At 41.2% G+C, this 8,767-nt stretch overlaps 3 protein-coding genes across 3 annotated transcripts in view; 1 reads left to right on the top strand and 2 right to left on the bottom strand.

Annotated features, from left to right (window-relative positions):
• Window positions 1–1,360, top strand: part of Pmar_PMAR016766 (conserved hypothetical protein) — a gene marked incomplete at both ends in the record, with an annotated part of 4,669 nt that extends 3,309 nt beyond the window's left edge. The window contains 6 exons of the mRNA XM_002769933.1: window positions 33–82; window positions 209–352; window positions 400–460; window positions 535–696; window positions 834–905; window positions 1,137–1,360. Of these exons, the coding sequence (XP_002769979.1) occupies window positions 33–82; window positions 209–352; window positions 400–460; window positions 535–696; window positions 834–905; window positions 1,137–1,360 (713 nt within the window). The remainder of the gene's footprint in view (window positions 1–32; window positions 83–208; window positions 353–399; window positions 461–534; window positions 697–833; window positions 906–1,136) is intronic.
• A 1,412-nt stretch (window positions 1,361–2,772) lies between these two features.
• Pmar_PMAR016764 (methylthioadenosine/purine nucleoside phosphorylase, putative) lies at window positions 2,773–4,246 on the bottom strand (the record flags this gene model as incomplete). Its single annotated transcript, XM_002769932.1, has 6 exons — window positions 2,773–2,940; window positions 2,982–3,078; window positions 3,248–3,357; window positions 3,408–3,501; window positions 3,696–3,806; window positions 4,212–4,246. 6 exons carry the CDS (start codon window positions 4,244–4,246, stop codon window positions 2,773–2,775), a joined length of 615 nt encoding a protein of 204 aa, XP_002769978.1.
• A 1,545-nt stretch (window positions 4,247–5,791) lies between these two features.
• Pmar_PMAR016763 (hypothetical protein) lies at window positions 5,792–7,937 on the bottom strand (the record flags this gene model as incomplete). The annotated part of the gene is made up of 5 exons (XM_002769931.1): window positions 5,792–5,829; window positions 6,535–6,622; window positions 6,683–6,740; window positions 7,199–7,293; window positions 7,818–7,937. 5 exons carry the CDS (start codon window positions 7,935–7,937, stop codon window positions 5,792–5,794), a joined length of 399 nt encoding a protein of 132 aa, XP_002769977.1.
• Between the last annotated feature and the right edge of the window lie 830 nt (window positions 7,938–8,767).

Raw genomic sequence — 8,767 nt, 5'->3', positions numbered from 1 at the left:
TCTCATCAGCATTTGGGGGTTATCAATGTTAGCTTCCTCTCACCGTGCATTTGCCGCTGTTGCTACCAAACGAGTCGCAGTGGTGAGATATCAGTTTTAAACGTGAATGCGTTTGTTATGTGATCTGAATTTTTAATCGCATAATAGGACTATATTTTTCGACCTAAAATCTGGGTTTAAAAATGAATCTACAGCTGAACGCATTCAGGTTCTCTCTGGATGTGGCCACCTAGACGGCAGTGAAATTCGCGAAGCGGTGTTTGTGCTCACCGAATTGAGTCGGGCCAACACCAAATACCAATGCTTTGCTCCAGACATCCAACAGATGCACGTTGTGGACCACTCAGATGGGGTAGACCTGTCGGCTCTTGAGAACTACCAGAGCCGCTGTTTTTGTAGTCCATAGATTCTGGTTCGAAACGCAACGTGTTGGTGGAAGCTTCACGCATTGGAAGGGAAGGTGAGTTCAGTATTCATGTGGGATATTCACGAACTTAGATTTTTATCGAAAGTTTTCTAGTTTTGGAAAAACAGGTACTCTGCCGTTAACAGATCTCAAGGCTAAAGATTATGATGCATTGATGTTCCCCGGCGGCTTCGGAGCTGCGAAGAATCTCTCGAACTTCGCCGTTAAGGGCAGTGGCATGTCAGTTCATCCCGAAGTTGAAAGGGCGATCAAAGAGTTCAACCAAGCTGGTGAGTCTGTGAGATGTATCCTAGCTGGATAGATGTGATGCGTCCAAATAGGAGACAATATCAACTCTTCTTTACTCACCACTGTGTCCTCCTCAAGCTGTTACGAGTCGTTGCAAGCTGTCACATTATTTACGTAGGTCATCCAATTGGCCTAGTCTGCATCGCTCCAGTACTTGCAGCTAAGGTTTTGAACGCCGAAGTCACTATGGGTGAGTCTGGTGGTGAATTAGGGTGTGGGTTAATAGAAACATGGTTAACAACATGTGTAGGTGACATTTGCGACGGAAATTCTGAGGAAATTCTCGTTGGTTTCTGTACGTTTATACCCGAATTTATATATAAACTTCTAAAATTAGTGTGGAAATTCCTGGAGTTAGCTGAGGAAATCAAACAGTCATTCTAGCACTGGTGAATCAATGACTCAGTCGTGGGTTTTCCAGGTTCCGATGAGGTTAGTGAAGAGTATCCAAACGCATCTGCCGCGCAAGCTGTGAAAGAGATTGGCGGTAAGCATTTCAATACTAAGTTGAACGAGGCCCATGTCGATACGGCCAAGAAGGTTGTTACCTCTGCTGCGTATATGAACAACACAGCGCCTATTCATGAGATACACGAATCGGTCGCTGCGATGGTGAGGGAAACTTTGAAGCTGATAAACAGTTAAGCTATTGATTTTATGAATTTCTTATGTCTGGAAGTGTTGCGTTTTCAAACTGTCACCATAGTTTAATCATTAAAGTATGATAATCATAGTTATTATGATAGTCATTAAACTTAAATGGTAACTAGCCGAACTCAAACCCTCTTCGGATAAGATCCAAGAATCCTCATTAGAAAACGTATGGCAATGGTTAAAACACCAATGGTTAAATGGAAGTAATGAATAAGAGACAGCGAGAGGTTTGATCAATGCTCCACACTTTACCGATTTCAAGTTAGTAGCTTAAAGTGAGGGGATCTAGTCGATGAGTAGATATTATCATGTTATTATTAGCGGACGCCGCCACGCAGTGATGTGAAGCCATGTAATCATCACCTCTTGGCATTATCGTGGATGACCTTCGCGTCGGGATCGCTATCACCTACACCTTTCCGTATAGACATGAACTCGTCTCGCGTAAATGAATCATTCAAAGGACTGGTCTGTGAGAGTCAAAGGAAGTCAAGATCCACTATGGGCAGATAGAGAGTGAAAAACAGATTACGGTTGGAGAGATAATTCGTCGAATTTTGGTATTGATAATAACATTGGTTGAGATAACACCGCGGCTTCAGGAGGGGCAACTATGCCATAGCAAGATACACCCTGGTATAATCCAAATGCAGCTATGGATGAGATAGATATCTTCGGATGGGGCAACTATGCCATAGCAAGATACACCCTGGTATAATAAGGAATGCAGCTATGGATGAGATAGATATCTTCGGATGGGGCAACTATGCCATAGCAAGATACACCATGGTATCATCAAAATGCGGCTATGAATGAGATAGATATCTTCGGATGGGGCAACTATGCCATATCATGGATCTTGATTCAAGATAAGTGATGCATATATGCATCTTGATGCATATAAGTGTTGGCGATTTCGCAACGTTGTTTTCTTGTGAACAACTGAGTGTCACAAAATAGGACTTTGCAATCGAATGCAAAATATCATGGAAAACATTAGACTCGATTTTGACTGACTGATCGGATTTCCGTAATCGAGCAAACAGGGTTTCATGTCAAGTGAGATCTGCTCAGCGAGATTTACAGCGTTAGGATGCTCTAGAAATTTCTCAGCCAATGAGCCCGAACTCCCTTAGATGTTCACAAAGATGATGTAGATCAGCTCAGGACAATGATTTCCGACTGAACTATAGCGACACTGAGCCGAGGTGGACGATGTGCTACCTATTGTGGTGAGCAATGGCGATGCTCGCAACGTGTAAATTGCGGTCACTGCATTTCTACATTCTTAGCGAAAAACTTTTTTCTCGAGATAATGACTTAACCAATGTTTGACATCCCCGGATTCCCATCAAGCCAACTCAACCATGTAGCTGCTTAAAAAGTAATCATGAAAATCTTCGCTACAACAACAGCTCGCGTGCCTTCCTGCAAATCTGATCCAGAATTGCTCCCGTAGTATGGAAATGTTCCCTCCGATGTTTCTGATATTCGCTCATAAAGTTGCCGTTAATCCCAGAGTCGAGACCATTGCCGAGGTTGTCCACCATCGCCACGATAGCGTACGGTACCTCAGTAAAAAATCAAAAAACACACACAGGAAAAAACTCACTCCGAGCTCTCCGGCCAAAGTCCATTCTGAAGCACAAGTCATGCCAACCAAATGCCCGTATCTCTGCAACATGCGTACTTCAGCCCTACTCTCGAACCTGTTCATTAGGGTTGCTATGCTCGATAATTCCACATGTGTTGGTGATAACAATATGAAAATTCTGAGGAAATTTCAAAAGATTTTTATTGCTTTCTGTACACTTATATGAAGCCTTCCATAATTAGCTTCTGAGCTCAGCTGAGGAAAGCGAACATGATTTCCATTACCGAGGACCATTGGTCTGCGTGTAGACGACATCCGTTTCTGTTTCGTTCGCCTCACTGAGACTCACTGTATGGGGGCCTTCTTGGAAAGGGAAGAGCGTACCGGCAATTTTCTATAAATGACGAAAAAATGCGCTTCTCAAGTGATACAAAAACTTCTCACTTTGCGCCAAATATGATCATCGTGGTCACAGGGCGTGTAGTGAATGCGGCCTTTTTCACCCGAAAAAGGACCAACATCAGGATTACCCCAAAACCTGAGCCCACACATGGAGAGAAATAATAAATAATCGAGTTTCACCCGAAAAACGCGATTTTCGCGGGTTTATCCATGGATTGAAAACACTTCGCGAACTACATCGGAAAATCACCTTATTTCACGTGAAACACATCACGCGTTTTACACGTTATTCACTACTCAAATGAAACTCCAATTATATATAATATTTACGTCATAGTTCCGCGTTGGGGTGCAAAATCGATGAAGTCCGTTGGTATAGCAATATCCCCTATTCTGAACAGATCTGGCCTGATACTTCCGACCGATGCCAACGCGATGATCCTGCAAAAAAAACTCACAACACACTCCAAGAAAAGAAGCTCGCAAATTCCCCTTTTGAAAAAGACTCAAATTCTATAGAAAATTATATAAAATTTTCCATTGATTTTTTTCATCAGCATTTTCCACTGGCAGGCTAGGTCACATGACTTTCATTTCGATTACTAATTCGAAATGCCATTACACAACGTAACAGTGGAGTCTCACCCGTGATATGAAAAACACTCGTGAAGATTTTATTCCACATTTCACTTCGCGAAAAAATGCATGTGAGCAGTGGATAATGCCTAAAACACGTAATGTTTTTCACGTGAAATGGCGCGATTTGCCAAGTATTTTCAACTCACTTCACATACGCCACTTCACGTAAAACGTAACAGTATGACCTCAACTTCCTAAGGAGCTTACTTGTCACAGAGGAGCTCATGCGCTATTGCCCACATTATAGCTCTGTAGGGAATCTCATGTGGAGGACTATACCCCTCGCTGCTGCTGTGATGACGTGCTACGAAATATATGCAGAAATCATCTGAAAAAAATTGCAGAAAATTTGATCAAATTTTTCCTTACTTTCAATGTGAAGTGGCAAAATGTTGGTAACAATTCCATAAGGAGTCTCCACTGAAATTTTATCGCCTTCCGCGTGAGGCAGGTTCACACCGCTTCCTCCCAACACTCCTAATCTGACTTGGCCTTCAGGTTTTGGCGGGAGCATTCCGGATAAACTTATTTTTCGTGATAACAACAACTGCTCATAAATTTGAGGAGTATATCTTCATTTTCCTCAGCTGAGCTCAGGACTTTACATACGAATTCGGGTAGAGGTGTAATACAGAAACCAACGACAATTTCCCATAATTTTCCCATAATTTTTCCATAATTTTTCCAGAATTTTTCCAGAATTTTTATATTGCCGCCAACACATAGTTGACTCTGATCCTCCCGAGATTTTTTAACTTCAACACTAAACAGACTCATAAAAAGGAAGCCTTTTCAAATTCGTCTCTCCATAGCCTCCGCCGAATCTACCTTTGATACGATGAAAAAAAATACATGAAAATTGCCACCACTACTGAAGTGGTCGCTGTTGTTGCACCTAAGAGTACACTCACTATCGAGTAGCAGTGTGAGGGGGAATATACACATGGTCAACTACATGTGTTGGTGACAATATGAAAATTCTGAGAGGAAATTCTTATTAATTTCTCTACACTTCTACTCGAGACAGCTGAGGAGACAAACACTTCCAACCGAAAGGTCCCCGGTTCGATCCCGCCATACCGCAACTGGGAATGTCTGATTATGGTTTGTCGGTGGCACCACAATAACCGCTCCGCTTTGCATGCGGTTGAACCTAGTCAGTGGACATCGCCTTATACCACAAGAATTTTCACATTCACCATGGAAAAAATATTCCAACCTTACTATTCAAATCCTCATCAGTAACAACACATATGAAAACGCCGGCTCTTTCCGCGACAGGTACCATACGTATCGCGAATCGATCAGCCGGATTAGAAAGACCCGCACCAGCGACTCCACCACCGCACTATGAAGATTCCCTCCAACGCACTATGAAAAGATTCTCTCCAACGCACTATGAAAAGATCCTCTCCAACGCACTATGAAGATTCCCTCCTCCAACGCACTATGAAGATTCCCTCCTCCAACGCACTATGAAGATTCTCTCCAACGCACTATGAAGAGATTCTCTCCAACGCACTATGAAGATTTCTCTCTCCAACGCACTATAAAGATTTCCCCCTACACCACCACCACCGCACTATGAAGATTTCTCTCTCCACCAGCCCACGTACTCCCCCGCCACTTACAGCTTAAACCCATAAATAAAAGATGCACATTTGAGTAGGAAAGCCGGCAAGGCCAAACCTGTGATAAACCAACATGTCAACTCATCAAATCGATCATCAGGGCGCGCGCTTTTTGTCTTAGGCGAAGACTGATGTCATGTTACTAAACAACTTCCATCAGGTGGCATTTTGTTCGAGACCCGACGATAAACTAACTACCATTCATTCATCAACTCCAACACAATTTTTTCCGTAAATTTTCCAAATAACAACGCGGGAAGACTTCATTTCAGCGGAAAAATTGTATTTTTTCTGAGGAAAATTCGAAAATTTTCCTCTCAACTGAGCAGTGTTTCAGACTGCCACTTCAACAAGGCTTAGATATAATGATTGACAATCATATACTGAAGATTCACCCTAGTGATATGAAAAAAACACTAGTGAAAAAATATATATTCACGACTACTACATAGCGCGAATATCACGAGTATTACTTCACTTCACGCGAAACGCGCGAAACTCCACTAAAGTGAAACGATCATATTCGTCACCATAATTTTCCCAACACGCACATACAGTGTTAAAATATCTGTTCGCTTTCCTCAGCTGCTGAGCTCCGGAGTTTGTCGCCATACACATAATTTTATTTACACATTCTTTTTCAAACTATCAAGAATCCCACAAAATTTCCTCCCAGAATTTTCATACTATCACCAACACATGTAGTTGACCATATGCATATTCCCCCCCAGCACCTACATATAATTCCACTTATAAACCAGCCTGAAATCTCTACCAAATGCTTAGCATCGTTATACTGCGCGTCATCCCAATCTTTAGTCACCTCTTCACATTGGAAGGGTCCTCCAGCTGCAGAAGGAGGTCCCCGGTTCGATCCCGGCACCCGACATTTTTATTACATTTTTTCGTCTCGCCATGTGGTCCACAATATTCTACCACAACTTTCAGGAATGCCACCAAACCAACACCCGACATAATTTGAAATACCTAAAATGAGGAAAAAAATCAGAAAAAAAATTCTGGAAAAAAATTTTCCGATTTTCCTACCGCCCAGATCGCTCCGCACAAACCGCATGCACAGAACATACCAATGAGACTGCGGTCACTGACATAAAAAATAAAGTGTTGGAGGAATAAATGTCCGCTCTCCTCAGCTGAGCTCAGAAATTTATATACGAATTCGGGTAGATGTGTTCAATAATTTTCCCAAATTTTGATATTGTCACCAACACATGTAGTTGACCATGTGCATATTTTCTCACACAGGTGAGATTTCATTATTCCGTTGCGTTGGGCGAAAATTTTCCCAACGTAACAGAATTGCGTAAATTTTCCCAGAAAATTCGTAACACAATTCTGTAAATTTTTTAATGTGAGATCAAATCTAATAAGTTTTCATCACCAAAAAAATTCAAAAACACATTCTTCAAGAATGGTCAAGTTTCTTCCAAGTAAAACCTGACAAAAATTCAGCAAAAAAAACACAAATTTCCGCATAGAATAACGAAATTCGTGGAAATTTCACCCAAAAATCTTCGCTTTTTTCATCGCAATTCTTCTCACTTGTTTTTAGCCCCATAATATCCGCACGCAGGCACAAGCAGACCAATAACCACCGAAAAGAAGGTCCCGGAGGAAACGTAGTGAAATAATAAATCCTGAAAAAAAGTGGAAAACTTTATGACAAATTGGAAATTAGGGCGGATCGAAAACAAATGAATTTTTTCCCAAAAAAATTTTACGCGTGAACCGTAAATCGAAAAAAATTGAGAATTTTGCGAATGAGAATTCGCGCAAATTTTCGAAAATTTTCAATCTCACTCCACAGAGGAAGATATAATACTTAGCAGTTCCAAAAACATACGTATTTTATTTCCAAATTTTCGTAAGCGAAAATTTTCTCTAAAATTGATGACAACACAACTTCACATAACAGCACGCTAACAAACTCGTGAAAAAATATTTTTTTTCATATATCTCCTCTAGGTCAAAAATTTACATACAACATTTTCTGGAAAAATGGAAAAATTTGTAGACAAAAATTTTTTCTCCAAATGATTACGCTCAGAATAGTCGTGATGATGACCACTACCGCTGTTGCAATGCTCAAGCTGATAACCTGATACATGAAAAGATTCAAATCGTGCCCCGCAGCAAAGATACAAAATAGGTCCGCTTTTACCTTCCTCACGAGCATCGCTATTTCAGGACCTCCAACGTTGAGTCCATATACTAGGATGGAGTTCCGGGGGTATCCCTCCTCAGCGTTGGCAGGCTGCAGAGGCGCGTTGTAATTTTCCATCGAAAAAGTTGAAAATACCGGAAAAAATTTCTCAAATCTTGTAGCTCTCGATTTGGTATAAAATTAGTGCAGTAGTCTTGATAACCTCCTTAGTAAAATTTGAAGTAAAGTTATCATATTCCCATACATTGGAGTTTCACCCGTGATATAGATTGTGAATATTTCACGCACGATTATGTTGAGCTGAAATAGAAGTACTAACTAGTAGAAAACACATCACAGATTTCAAAGTAAAATTATCATTTTATCAAATTTAATTGATTTCCTTTTTATACAAGTTCACCTGTGACATGAAAACACATTTCACATCGCGAGAAAACGCGTGAAACCATTCACAGTGTGTAACGCCTATCTACTCAAAAACGACAGCCTTCTTCCTCCTTGGCAAGACCATGGTGTCTTAGCAGTAAGGTCAGCATATAATTTATATTTGCGTTAAACTTCAATCGTAATTGATCAGTACGTCAGTTAGGAGTAGCTCTGTTTTCATGCGCGTTCGCAGCGATGCGAAGAATTTCATGTCATGTTGTGTGATACAGCAGAACGATGCTCAATGGTAGGGATACCGCCATACTAGAAGTAATACCCGCCAACTTGGTTGCAGCATCGCCGGCTATCGTATATAAAGGGTTGTACATCCATTACTATTTCAATAGCCCTTGAGGTAGGCTTCAATCCTGACTGCACGCATGCACATCTGCACGCATGCGTTCGAAATCACATAAAGGCAATTCGCGGTTAACTATAAAGTGAATGAGGAAGAAATTCTGAGGCGCCTGAAATCATTGGTGACAGTGATCTCAGATGACTGTCACCAATGATTTCACAAA

The sequence above is a fragment of the Perkinsus marinus genome, assembly GCF_000006405.1.
Source record: "Perkinsus marinus ATCC 50983 genomic scaffold scf_1104296964394, whole genome shotgun sequence".
Taxonomy (NCBI): domain Eukaryota; phylum Perkinsozoa; order Perkinsida; family Perkinsidae; genus Perkinsus; species Perkinsus marinus.
This window is presented reverse-complemented; position numbering and strand designations above follow the sequence as displayed.